This window comes from Mesoplodon bidens (assembly GCF_964165515.1).
Source record: "Mesoplodon bidens genome assembly, chromosome: 10".
NCBI classification, from domain to species: domain Eukaryota; kingdom Metazoa; phylum Chordata; class Mammalia; order Artiodactyla; family Ziphiidae; genus Mesoplodon; species Mesoplodon bidens.
In genome coordinates, this window is record NC_138172.1 from 44,721,430 (window position 1) to 44,735,619 (window position 14,190).

At 47.0% G+C, this 14,190-nt stretch overlaps 1 protein-coding gene across 1 annotated transcript; it reads left to right on the top strand.

Moving 5' to 3' along the window:
* Positions 1 to 3,135: 3,135 nt before the first annotated feature.
* On the top strand, positions 3,136 to 13,372 carry ZNF620 (zinc finger protein 620; the record flags this gene model as incomplete). Its single annotated transcript, XM_081247358.1, has 5 exons — positions 3,136 to 3,299; positions 5,538 to 5,598; positions 7,125 to 7,251; positions 7,724 to 7,837; positions 10,079 to 13,372. 5 exons carry the CDS (start codon positions 3,136 to 3,138, stop codon positions 11,080 to 11,082), a joined length of 1,470 nt encoding a protein of 489 aa, XP_081103484.1. The 3' UTR covers positions 11,083 to 13,372.
* Positions 13,373 to 14,190: the final 818 nt, after the last annotated feature.

A 14,190-nucleotide genomic window follows, 5' to 3' on the forward strand; every position in this document is an offset into this window, starting at 1 on the left:
TTACCAGTGACTTGGCTTAGTACGTTATGTAGGACTCTGTTTCAGAATAGCAGAGACCTACTTGAATTAACTAACATATACTTAATTTATTATAAGGACTCCTGTGTGCATCCTGACACCCAAGGGCAAGATTGCAGCCGGGAGGTCTGGAGTCTGGAAACCCAAGCGATCAAAACCACAGGCGGCACAGTCGGGCTCAGTATCAGCAGGCTCCTCGCTTCCCATCTCCTCTCCCCTCTTTTTTTTTTTTTTTTTTTTTTTTTTTTGTTACGTGGGCCTCTCACTGTTGTGGCCTCTCCCCTTGCGGAGCACAGGCTCCGGACGCACAGGCTCAGCGGCCATGGCTCACGGGCCTAGCCGCTCCGCGGCATGTGGGATCTTCCCGGACCGGGGCACGAACCCGTGTCCCCTGCATCGGCAGGCGGACTCTCAACCACTGCGCCACCAGGGAAGCCCTCCTCTCCCCTCTTTGAATTCCTGTTTTCTTCATCCCCAGGCACAAGGCAGAAGTTGCCACAGGTCCCACAGTTTACAACTCCACTCCAGGGACCAGCCCGAATTGAGACTCTCCCAGACTTAATTCCAAATTCCTAGGAGAGAGAGTCTGAATTGCCCAGTTTCGGTGTTCACTCCTGGCCTACTCTCCTCTGGTGGGGGGTTGGGGGGGTGGTTCATACAGTGTAATGAGGCTGCTGGGGCCCCACCCTGTGGTAAGGGGGCAAATATCCAAAAGATATCTGTTGCTGACTTCTTCGATTACAATCTTTTCCCTCATTTCTATTGCTCCATGTCTCCTGGCAACGAAGATAACTTCAGGATATTTTTTTCCCTACTGCCTGGAAACTTTGGGCAATTTATCTTTGATAGTCTTCCATTGGATGTGTTGATCATCCTCCATTAACGTTTCCTGGCTCACAGTAAGCTCGGTCTGTGCACTCAGACTTTCGTTTGTTGTTGGCTTGTGACTGGCTGGTTTGGGGGTAGATTTGCTGGTGGGGTTATGTGAAGTGATAACCCCTCTGATTTCCTCTGTGCTCTGTGTTTGGGGTAGATGGGTACTCCTGGCCATGGGTTGAGTGAGGGTGAATCTCTGTGGCTCTTGGGCCTTTTCCTTTGGGGTGTATGTGTGTAGTTGACCCAGCAGTGGCAAGCCTGGCTCCCTGGTTATAGCTCTCCATCTAGTTCATTTCTGGTTATAGTTCTCCCACTTTTCCTTCTCTGTTCACAGTCACTCCAAAGTGGAAGTTGGGTTGTTGATGAGAAAAACAATGTGACTGCATGATTTCTCCCTTAATCTAGCTGCCACTGCCACACCTCCTGAAGGAATAAGCCTCCAGCAGGGTATTCCCTGCATCTCCCTTAACTGCCCCCGCCCCTGCCCTCATCCCGCCAAGCTGAGACTTCTAAGCAGCACCTTCAGGGAGATCTCATTCTGTGCACTCCCTGTACCCTACACATAACAGATTAGGCAAGCTGTGAGGCAGACTTCTGTCTGCTCCTACCGTTCAGTTTAAATTGTAATGCGCTCCGCTGACAGTCCTCAGCATTTATAGTGTGAAATCGAGCTAATTCTCTAGTTTCTAGCCTTCTCCGGGAAAGTTAGCACTTAGTATGTGAAATTTTGCCTTGTTAACAAGTTAGAAGGAACAGCGATTGAGCCAACTTCAGACTGTTAGGTTAATCTTTACCAGTCCACCCTTGGACTCTGTCCCAGGAATAGGGAGGGATTAAGAAGAGATACAAACATTTGTTTCCATATATGATGTCACATCCTGGAGGTCAAGAATCCCCGCTTTTCGATCACAGTTGCACCAGCCCTGCTGCGGCCCCATCTGCAGCCAGCCGCTGAGATCTAGGTAGGCAGGGTTGCCACAAAACCGTCGCTGCCGCCACTGGCCATCTCCAACTTGCGGAGATAGGGCCCGGCGAAGCGGGAGGGTCACGTGAGCGCCCTGGACCGGTACCACCGAGAGGAAACCTCCGGGCTTCCTAGAGCGGACGGTGAGCTTCCGCCATCCTTCCGGCTCGGCGCTGGCTGAGGGAGCCTGCCCTCCGGCGGGAGAGTGGAACGGTGTGCTGGCTGGCCACTGGGGTGAGCCCGGCCTCGGAGGCGAGGTGGCTCGGCGCATTCGTGGTCTTGGCTGGCTTGAGAGCCTTGACCTGGAAGAGCCTGGCCGAGGAGGCCCGCTCCCCTGCCCGCGGTGGCGGGTTCGTTCGTCTTCCTCCGAAGGGCTTTCTGTGCCCGCCTTCTTTGTTGGCGTCTGGAGATGTCGGCGTCGCCTGCTTCCCGCCGCTCCGAGCGGACGTGCGCCCAGCACCACCCACCGGTCCACTTGAGCATCTCTTTTTCCTGTTTTGACCCGCTGCCAAGCCTCCACCTGCATTTTGTGCTGTAGCCCCTCTCGGTCCAGGCGCCCTCTTTCTCTCCAGAGGAGGCCTGTCTTGGTCATCGTGTCAAAGTGTCCAGGGTGAACTGAACTCAGCTTCGATTTGTACAGAGGTGACCCGGTCTTTGAAAGGGAGAATGAGAGAGTAGAGAGAGGGTGAGTGGAGACTCAGTAAAGCAGGGAAGTCAAGTGAAACCCGTCTGGGTTTGCTAACTGGCGCTTATGGAAGTTAGGCTCCTACCCCCTCCTACAGAGACTGGGAGACAGAGGCCCTATCTTCAGGAGCTGGGTGGAACAAGCACTACATTCTTTAGACAACCTTGAATTTTCTCAAGCAGACCCTCTAAGAGGGGGTAGGGTCATCCTAGGGATGTGGCCTTGAACTGTTAGAGATGATGTTAATGTCTTGTTCATGTCTTCATAAGCCAGGGTTTGAAGGCCTAGCGGAGAAAGGGCTCAGGGGAGCCTGCCAAGAGTCTGGTCAAGGACAGAATCTTGGTCACTGGTCAGGGTCACAGGACATACTCAGTAAAAATTTTCTGTTCCAACCCAAGCAGTCACTGAGGCCAGGATTCTCCTCTAGCCGAGACTCAGTTCTGGATAATGTAGTGTTGTGGCATATTTTGAGAAGCCTTGTGCCTTGCCAGCAAGTGGATGGAGCAGTTATAACTCTGTGGGTGAGGGGAGGGGCCGGGCTGCCATGGAGTGGTAGGGCAGTCATTGTCCTAAGAGTTAAGGGAGTCCAGGGATGGTGGTGAGAGATGTGAAGGGGAGTAATGCGGGCTGCGAGAGAGGGGTAGTTTCACTTGGAGCTCTTTTCTCCTTAGATCTGAAACTCTTCCTCTTCCCAAATCAGAGAGCAGTGCAGGAAGCCAGGGGACGGCAGCCATGCTTCAGACAGCGTGGTCCCAGGTGAGCTGGCTTCCTTACAGCTTTTCTTAGATCAGCTCTCAGAGAAGTCTACGCCACACTCAGGCCTGACTTGGGTTCCCCTTTGCCAGGCAGCTGTGGATGTGTGTCTATGCGGGTGAGGGTGTGTTTGGGGAAAAGTGGTTTGAGGTGAGATGAGATTATCCCCAGTGGGAGATACCTTTGTCTATAGAGAGGACATGATTTTCAGAAGATCCATTTAATTGCATGAGGTGGAAGCACTGCCAGTAAAATTTTCTGGGAGCTAGAAATCCACATCAGTTTCTACAGATGAAGTCTACCAAGAGGCAGGTCTCCTGTGCCAGTAGTTTGCACCTGTCCTTGGAGGCCATGGAACTTAGAAGAATTTGGAAGACACCCTGGGGATGCTAGATGTGTAGAGCATGAATCTAGGAGGGGCAGGAGGAGGACTGCAAAACCAATGACATTAGGCAGTTCAGACAATTATTGGGGAAATAAAGGAGGACTGAGTAGTGCAGCAGAGGCTGTGGGGTGTGGAGCCAGAGAATTTTGTGTCATGTTTCCATGGTGTTTAAAATGCTTCCCAGCTCCCAGGAGAAACTGCACGGGTATTGGTTAATGGTCTTTCCTAGCTGTGTGGCCTCAGATTACTTCTAAACCTCTTTGGCTTCAGTTTCCTCAGTTGTAAAATGAGGAACGTAACAGTACCAATCTCAGAAGTGAAAATGAAAATTGATGATGCTTATAAAGCCTTAGCACAGTTTCTAGCACCTATTAAGCTGCCATAAATCTTAGCTATTATATAAAAACCATTTAAGTGACTAGTGCAAGGAAGTTTAATTAATGAATATGAATTGATTGCAACAAAGTAATACATTTGTTTAATGTATTTAAAAAATATTAGTTCTTCCTTTTGGATTGCGGTTGCTGTCTAGATTATTCTGTTTGGTTTCAATATCTATTTATATGTGTAGTTACAAAAGGGAGCTGGGCTGGAGCAATGTGCAGCAGATGCCTAAGTGCAGGAGACTGGTTACACGGTGCGTGAAAGGCCCCCATCATTGGGCATTTGAGACAGCAGAGGAAAAGTCTCTGGATACTGTAGCACCTGTGGTCACTGAAGAGAAGCCATTCCTGTTACTGTGCAGGCCCTCTGTCATGTAGTTGAACTAACTGAAGATGCCTTTGTAATTACCTTTCTGGATAGAAGCACTGAATTTCTCCAGGTTGGGCCTGGAACACACATCCGGGTATACGGTGGGAAAGGGCTCTAAGGCTAAATGTTAATAGCTGTTTCCCTACACTGTGTCACACATTGGAGCCCAAGCAGCACTTGTATCTCTAAAAACAACACAAACTTGTAAGCACTTATTACATGCCAGGCACTACTGTAAACACTTTGCCAATCCATGAATTCATTTAATTATTATCCTTCAACAGCCCTTTGTGGTTGGTACCACCATCATACCCATTTAACAATGAAACAGGCAAGGCAACTTGCTGCTGGTTCCACAGCCAGTAAGTGGTACAGCGGCCAGGTTTTTGGCCAGAGCTCTATGCTCTCAACCCATACACATCTGGCGGTTGAAGTGATGGGCTCGACTCTTCCAATTTCCAATCCTCCCACATTGGTGTCGCCACAGAACCCAGGCCTCTTGGGCACATGTGGAGCAATGGTCCCCTCAGTACCTGGAAGGGCACCCAGAAGTGGTGAACGCCACCCAGAAGTGGTGAACGCCAGAGAACTCTGGGTAATTCCTAGGATTGAAACCATTCTGTGGCTTGAGCCAGCCGGCCTACATCCCCCGGAGGAGCTACCGAATGGGGGTGCTGCGGGACCCGACCCTCCGGCCAGCAGCTCTGTCCTTTGCCGTCTCCCAAAGTAGGGACAGGACGGCTGCGGCTGCGATAGGGAACCACAGAGATGGGAAACTTCCCAGGTTCTTAGAGAGGAGGGGAGACGGTTAACGCGCTTGCCACTGAACCTGTTGGAAGCTTTCCCAGAGGCTGGCTGCAGTCCCATGCTTTCTCTTCGCTTGCACCGCGCGGGGTTAGTGGCTTCCTGGGATGCGGGTGCCGGTGTCCGGGTAACAGATTCGCTTTCCCCGGGTGTAGTACTGGGTTCTCCAAACCCTTTGCCTTTGTGGTGAGGGGGTAGCGGAATGGAAAGGGGCCAAGGCGGACAGAAGGTATTTGCAGGGTGCGAGGCAGCATCACTCTTACCCGTGCCTCTATTTTCCTTTCGGTGTCACATCTCAGGACCTGGGGGGCAGTGTGCGAAGCAGAGACGCCTGCCATGCTCCAGATCACCTGGCGCCCGGTGAGCGAGCATCCTTTCAGCCTCTGTGGCTCCCCTTCCCTGCCCTCTCACCCTTTTGGTGTCAAGAGAGCAGGTGTCTGCTCTGCATCCAGATCCAGGTCCAGGCCTGTGGCTTCCGTTGTGCATCTGTCATTGTCGGGTGTGTTTGGGGAAGGGGAGGAGTTAAGGGGAGTGGAGAAATGAGAATTCCCAAACTAAGACGTAATCAGGATGGAAAAAACAAGTGAGTGTGGGGGATTGATTGGGATAGATTTGGCAGTTTGGGCTGAAAAATGGAAATGCACTAAAAAGTGGAAATCTGCATCACAGCATACAAGGAAGACCCTTTTCACTTCTGTCCACAAGATTGAAAAAGTCTTTGCTTGGATAAGGCAATTCTAGTAGTGTTTTTGTAGAATCCCAGGGCTCACCTCTCTGCTTCCCATCTCTCAGGAATTGGTGTCCTTCATTGCCTGATACCCAGTATCTTGAAAACCATTGTTTTATGTAACTTGTCTTATTTTGGTTCAGGCAGGAGGATAAATCTGTTCCCTTTGACTCCATCTAGATAAGAAGTGCAAGTTTTTCCTCAGCATTTAAAAAACATGACTCCTTTTACTTTGCCATCTCGACTCCCAAGTCTTCATGTGTGTGTTGTTTTCCTTCTCTGAAAGCCTTTAGGATCTTGTTTTAAGTCTCTTTTTCTGAGGCTTCTCAGTGATGTGCTTTTGTGTAGGTATTTTTCATTCATTCCCTATATACTCTGGGGGTCCTTTCTCCTCCCTGGTGCTTTGAAACCGAATGTGTTACCAAGTTATAAATCAACTATACTTCAATCAGAAAACATAAAAACCCCAAAAACAAAAAAACAAACTTCCTTTTAAATAAATAAAAACTCAAAAAAAGAATATTTTACCAAGTTACAAAAAGTAGTTCACACTTTAAAAATATCCAGAGCTCATCCTTTGTTCTGTGGTGTGAATCAGACTCCTTTTTGTTTGCTTCCTCCTCCACCAGCAGTTAAGATTCAGCTTTCCCTTCTCTTCTGTGTCAGTTGTGATTTATCCTTTTTCTGCCTTTCAAAATTCTGTTAATACCTCTAGTCTGATTTGACTCTTCTCCTGTTGGGCCTTTGTGTTCCAGTGACCTAAGCGGGATTAGAGAGGGAGTAGAGATCAGTACAAAAGTTCTGTGGGCTGTGTTTATACAGATTTCCCTTGTGCATGTTCACACAAAACCCACGTAGGGGACAGGAGCCAGAGGGACCCATAGGCACACGGAGCAGGACACAGCAGAGTCGACACAGAGATCAGCAGGTGAAGGAAGGGCTGTTTGCTGGGGATGACCACAAGGGATGCAGTGAGTCTGGGGCTCCCCTATTGATGAGGGCAATGCTGGCTGAGGGCTGGCCCCTGCGGAGAGGGGTGTAGGGGGCTTGAGCACTGGATAGCTGTCCTCGGCAATAACACCAGCCCCAGTGAGTCTCTGCCCTTTACTTAGGCTCCTCTGCCCTCACACAGGGCTGGAGCAAGAACCTCTTGTTTCAGGAGCCAGTGACCTTTGAGGATGTGGCTGTGTACTTCACCCAGAATGAATGGGTCATCCTGGATCCTGCGCAGAGGGCCTTGTACAGGGAGGTGATGCTGGAGGATTATGCAAATGTGGCTTCCCTGGGTGAGATATCTTTTCTCCCTGCTCTTGTCTGCCCCTGCCCTTTGAGCATCCTGGCTTCTTTCTTCCTTTGACTTTGTGGGGTCTCTAATAACCCTTGTGGGCAGTTGCTCTGGAGGCTGAGCTCCCCAGAGGCTACTGGGTTGGGAGAGCCCTGGGTTCCCAGGTTTTGAAATCACTGTCCTCTAACCCTGGGAGGGATTCTGCCCCATGCATGGAGGGAAATGAAGAGCTGTCAGGAGCTCACCAGAGCCTTTGCCTCTGTCTTCAAGTTCTCTGAATATTTGGCACTTGAGTAGAGGATTGTTCCAAGACTCTGCCCTGCCTTGTGGGAATTTTCTGTCCTCTAAGATGCACAGGCTGACTTCACTTTGTTTCTCCCCACCTGGCTCACTGGAGAAAAAGAGGGCTGAGAGGTGACCCTGCTTCATGATTCCCTCTACCTTTGTTTTCCTGTTTCTTTCTCCCTGGGCAGCTTTTTCGTTCACCAGACCTGTTCTGGTCTCTCAGCTGGAGCGAAGGGAACTGCCATGGGGCCTCGATCCCCGGGAACCCGTGGGCAGGGAGGCCCTCAGAGGAGTCTGTCCAGGCGAGTATGAGACCCTACCTTTTTTGCTTAGCCTGCTTTCTTGCTTTCACATTTCAATATGCGCAGAGTGTTTGTTCTCTTGTGAGACTGTTTTCATTCCTCTGGAATCGTTACATGTGATGCTCTGCATTCATAGTGGTTGCCTCCCTCAAGTGAGGAAGGGCCCTTCTCTTCCAAGAAGGGTGTGGCTGCAAGATTTCTTCGCGTGTTCACATTTGCCTCTCCACCTCACCACCTGCCAAGGGACACTGTCTGAGCAGCTCTTATCACCCCTGTCATGTGGAAACATTTTATTTTTCCATCAGTTTGTTTTTGCAAAGATGAGGATGTCAGCCACCTTATGAGGAAAATAGACTTCTGGGGGCCTGTCTGGCAATCTACATATGCATAGGGTACATTATTTGTATGGGAAATTGAAGTATGTGTTCCCAAACACTAACTTAACAAATACTAAAAATTTATTTTTATAATGGAAATTTTCACACATATGCAGACACCAGCAGCCAAATGCACCCAGTGTACCCCTCACCTCAACAGTCCACCTATATCCTGCCATTCTTGTTTCATCTTCCCTCCATGGACACTTAAAAATATATGGATACCTCCCTGGTGGTCCAGTGGGTAAGACTCTGCACTCCCAATGCAGGGGGCCTCGGTTAGACCCCTGGTCGGGGAACTAGATCCCGCATGCATGCCGCAACTAAGGGTCCGCATGCCGCAACTAAGAAGTCTGCATGACGCAATGAAGATTCCCCGTGCCGCAACTAAGACCCAATGCTGCCTAAATAAATAAATATTAAAAAAAATATATATATATATGTATGTATTTTTTAACAGATGAACTTTTGAAACAAAACTTGTAAGTGAAAGGTGAATGGCTTCCTCATTTTGAGAGGTATTGATATGAGAATTAGAAATAACAGCATAGTATATATATATATATATATATATATTTTTTTTTTTTTTTGCCTTTGTTATTCTGCTTCACCCATTCTCTGCCTGTTAAAATTTCCTGTGCTCTTCAGACGCTTTACAGAGAATGTCCATTAATAATGCACATCGCAGGACTTCCCTGGTGGTCCAGTGGCTTAGACTCTGTGCTCCCAATGCAGGGGGCCTGGGTTCGATCTCTGCTCAGGGAACTAGATCCCACATGCCGCAACTAATAAGAGTTTGCATGCCACAACTAAACATCCCGCATGCTGCAACTAAAAGATCTTGCACGCCGCAACCAAGATCCTGCGTGCCACAACTAAGACCCGGTGCTGCCAAATAAATAAATAAATTAATATGTAAAAAAAAATAATGCACATCGCTCCCCACCGCCTCCCCCCTCCAGCCTTGTGTGCTTTTCTGGATATGACGCCAAGACTTCAGGTTGTCTGGGTTAAAAAATATTTTCTAAACAGTTTGCTTGTAAGCACATGCAGTTTTTCTCTGGCCCAGTGCTGATGATTATATTAGTTTTTCCTTTTTAGTTAGTTTAGGATTTCACATTCCTTACTGTGTGTTAGACCGTATATACATCCTGTATAGAGTTTTAGGAAAAAGGACAACACTCATTACATGGTTGTCTATAGGACTGATGTCCATTCTTGGAAGCGTTCTTCACACGTCCAGTGCTCTTTTCTTTTAGAGGCAAGCCTGCACGTCTTCCCCTTCCTTCTAGATGCTGTGGTGTTTGCCCTGTGTGGTCCCCTCAGCCACTGCATAGGAGCCTGCTGCTTTACTAGAGCCAACTTGATGACAGAGGTTGGGTCTCTCTCAAAGATTATGACATGGATAACATTTAAAAAAATAAGCAGCTCTTAAGGAATTTCAGCCTGTCGGACCTTTTGTAGGACTTGAGCTGCTCGACTGCCCCTTCTCCACTCTCAGCAGTCTTTCTCTCACCTCGGGCTCTCCATTCGTCACTTCTTTACATCTGCACTGATCCATCCGATCCACTTGGGAGACAGCAATTGGTCCTTCTGCCCTAGTTAACAGACTCTACTGTTTTCCAGTCTTCATGCTCTTTACGGGAATGCTCCTGGCCTCGCTGGCCTCCCTGGCCTCTTTCACAGAGTTCCACTTGTGGGGCTCTGCTGTGTGGTGGTCTTTGATCATTTGGTGTACGTATTGGAAAATATCCCCTTACTCAGGGAAAATTAGAACCACTTGATCCTGTTTCCTTTTTAGCATAAGTATTTTCTTTTTGTGATATTGGGGGCTGACACTTGTATTTTCTTTCCATGATATCAGGCGGGGAGACCAGAACTGACAAGGAAGAAGCAACGCCAAAAGAACACATTTCCAAAGAAGCAGAGTCCCACGGACTGACATTAGGAGGGCTGCCAGGGAATGTTCCCCAGCACCTTGGCTTCAGGAGCCACCTAGAACAGCACAGCCACAGGATGGTTAAGAGGACAAAGTCAAAGAGGAGAGATTTCACAGATGGGTCAGCCAGGCATCAGGAGGCCTGTGCTGTGGAGAGCGGGGAGAAGTGTGAGAAACTGGGAAAATACTTTAGTGTTAGCACACAACTCACTACGAATCAGACAATTTCTAGCGGTCAGCTATCTTATAAGTGTGGAAAATGTGACGGATGCTTCATTCGGATGGCGGACTTCCACAGACATCAGAGATGTCACACTGGTGAAAAGTCTTTTGAATGCAAAGAATGTGGAAAATACTTCAGATATTATTCCTTACTTATCCGGCATCAGGTAATCTACATTGGGAAGAAAACATTTAAATGCAAAGAATGTGGGAAAGGTCTCAGTTCAGATATGGCCTTGATTCAGCATCAGAGAATCCACACTGGAGAAAAGCCCTATGAGTGTCGGGAGTGCGGCAAGGCCTTCAGCTGCAGCCCCGTCTTCCTCCAGCACCAGAGGTTCCACACTGGGGAGAAGCTCCATGAGTGCGAGGAATGTTGGAAAACTTCCAGCTGTAGCTCAAGTTTCATCGTCCATCAGCGAATGCACACTGGGGAGAAACCCTACGAATGTAAGAAGTGTGGGAAACGATTAAGCTCCAACACAGGCCTGACTCAGCATCAGCGGATCCACACTGGGGAGAAACCTTTTGAATGTAAGGAACATGGGAAGGCCTTCAATCAGAAAATCACCCTGGTTCAGCATGAGCATGTCCACACTGGTGAGAAACCTTACGAGTGTAAGGTGTGTGGGAAAACTTTTAGCTGGCGTGGAAGGTTCATCCTGCATCAGAAACTCCATGTGCAGAAGACATCTATCCAAGAGTAGCACTCTCCACAGCTAGGCTCACGGTGCCTCTTCTTGTTTCTCCCCATCTTCATGCTTTTGATTAATGTCATCACTGCCTTTTCTGAACTGTGCTAATTCTATTTATTTATTTATTAATTTATGGCTGCGTGGGGTCTTAATTGCAGCACGCAGGATCTTTCATTGTGTCGCGCCAGCTTCTCTCTAATTGTGGCGTGGGCTCCAGAGTGTGCGGGCTCATTAGTTGTAGCTCGCAGACTTAGTTGCCCTGTGACATGTGGGATCTTATTTCCCTGACCAGGGATTGAACCCGCATCCCCTGCGTTGGAAGGTGGATTTTTTTTTTTTTTTGCGGTACGCGGGCCTCTCGCTGTTGTGGTCTCTCCTGTTGCAGAGCACAGGCTCTGGACGCGCAGGCTCAGCGGCCATGGCTCACGGGCCCAGCCACTCCGCGGCATGTGGGATCTTCCCAGACTGGGGCACTAACCCGTGTCCCCTGCATCGGCAGGCGGACTCTCAACCACTGCGCCACCAGGGAAGCCCTGGAAGGTGTATTCTTAACCACTGGACCACCAAGGAAGTCCCTAACTGTGCTAATTCTTAAGCATCTGCTGCTTCTTTCTGCATAACTGCAACACATGCTCCTCTGGCCTGTCCCACTAAGATGTTTAATTCAGACTCTCAGCTTCCATCATGAAACTTTCTTCAGGTTCTCTTAACCCTTTTTCCCCCAAGATGAACTCTCTTTACAGTTAGAAAAGACAAGAAACAAACCCCCAAACTTAAAAACATCAAAGGAAGGTTTCCAGATTGAAAGGATACACCAAGTGCCCAGCAAGATGGATTGGGGGGAAACCTACATCAAAGACCATCACTGTGAATGATCAAAGCACCAGGTTTAAAGAGGAGATGTTAAAATGTTTCTGGAGAGGGAAAACAAAAGATCAGGAGTAAGAATAGCATTGGATTTCTCAACAGCAACCTTGACAGTCAGATGACATGGTGTATGCCTTTGACATTCTAAGGGAAATGATTTCCGCCAGAATTTTATACCCTCAAGGTAGATTTCAGACCTTGTACCTCTTAAAATTTTATCTCCCCTGCATCCTTTCTCAGATGTGTAACCCTAAACAAGGGTTAAGAAAAAGGCAAGCTATGTGGACCCTCTATTATAATCTGTATATTGGAAGTCTCTTAAACACAAAAATGGAAGGGCCCTGTCTGTGTGGAGCCATCTGCATCTTGGAAGGACAGTCCTAATAGAGTGCAGACTTCCGGAGACCTACCTTGGGTACAGTGCCCACCCTCACTACTTCTGACTCTGCAGTGACTCTTCGCTACTCAGTTGTAGTCTATGCCTTTGCAAAAATGGGGTGTTTGTACCCTTTGAATCAGATGCAAGGCCCTATTTGTCTTAAATTTGTCCATCTCATTACTGTTCCAAGTGACCTCCCATCAGCAAACATTCCCTTGCAATTTCATCTAGTTATTTTTTATGATCTGGAAGAAGCCACCATTATTTTCTGTTACCTGCAGTTACAAGAGAAGTAAATATGTTCTATTGTAGCATCCACTCATGCAGACAGCTTGACTTTGCCCACTGCAGGAAGCAGAGGGTAGTGGTTAATCATTCGGAGCTAGGCCAACTTTGGTATGAACCCAGGCGTGTGACCTTGGTTAAGTTATGGAAACTGCACTAATTTCCTTATCTGTAAAATAGGGATGACCGTCTACCTCACAGGATTGTGCTGAGGATTAACTGCATTAATACACATAGAAGTGGTTAGAACAGTGACTGGAGCATAATAAAGTGTTATTTATTATCATAGTCATTGTTAAGTTTTGACTTATCATGTATATACCAGTGAAACAATCACCACAATCAAGATAATAAACAGCCATAACACCCAAAACTTCGCTTATGCCCCTTTGTAATCCCTCCCTCTTGGCTCTCCCCAAGCAACCACTGATCTGCTTTCTGTCACTGTGGGTTTTTTTTGTTTTTGTTTTGTTTTTTTATTTTTGTTTTTTGTTTTGGCTGCACCTTGCAGCTTGTGGGATCTTAGTTCCGCGACCAGGGATTGAACTTGGGCCCTTGGCAGTGAAAGCATGGAGTCCTAACCACCAGACATCCAGGGAATTCCTTCTGTCACTTTGGATTAGCTTTCCTTTTCTAGGATTTTATACAAATGTTAACACCTTGTATGTATTATTATTTTTGGTCTGGTGTCTTTCTCAGCAAAATTTTTTTTTTTCCAAATCCTAACCACTAGACCTTAAGGGAACTCCACTCAGTATAATTATTTTGAGATTCATCCATGTTGCATAATATCAGTGGTTCATTCCTTTCTATTGCTGAGTAGTATTCTACTATTGATATACCACCATCTATTTGTACATTCACCTCTTGATGGGCGTTTGGGTTATTTCCAGTTTTTGGCTATTACAAATAAAGCTGCTGTGAACATTTGTGTTCAAGTCTTTGTAAGGATGCACACTTTTACTTCTCTTAGGTAAACACCAGAAGTGGAACGGCTGAGTCATAAGGTATGTGTATATTTAACTTTTTAAGTATCTTCAGATTGTTCTACCAAGAAGTTGCGCCGCTTTACCTTCCTACCAGCATTGTGTGAGAGTTCCATTTCTAATACATCTTTGCCTACACTTGATATTGTTAGCATTAAAAATTTTAGCTATTATAATAAGTGTGTAATGCTATCTCACTAAGGTTTTAATTTGCTTTCCCTAATGACTTGATGTTGAGCATGTTTTCATGTGCTTACTTGCCTTCCATTATGTCTTTGGTAAAGTCTCTGTTTATATCTTTTGCCTATGTTTTTACTGGCTTTTCTTTTTATTGATCTTTGAGAGGTTTTTATATATTATAGATACAGGTCCTTTTTTGTATATGTGATTTCCAAACATTTTCTCCCAGCTTGTGGTCTGTCTTTTCATTCTCTTAACAATATCTTTTGAAGAACAGAAGCTTTTAATATTGATGAGGTCTAATTTATCAGTTTGTTCCTTTGTGGATTGTGCTTTTAGTGGCATTTTAAAGAAATCTTTGCCTTACCCAATTTTACAAAGGCTTTTTCCTATTTTTCCTTCTAGGAGTTTTATAGTTTTAGA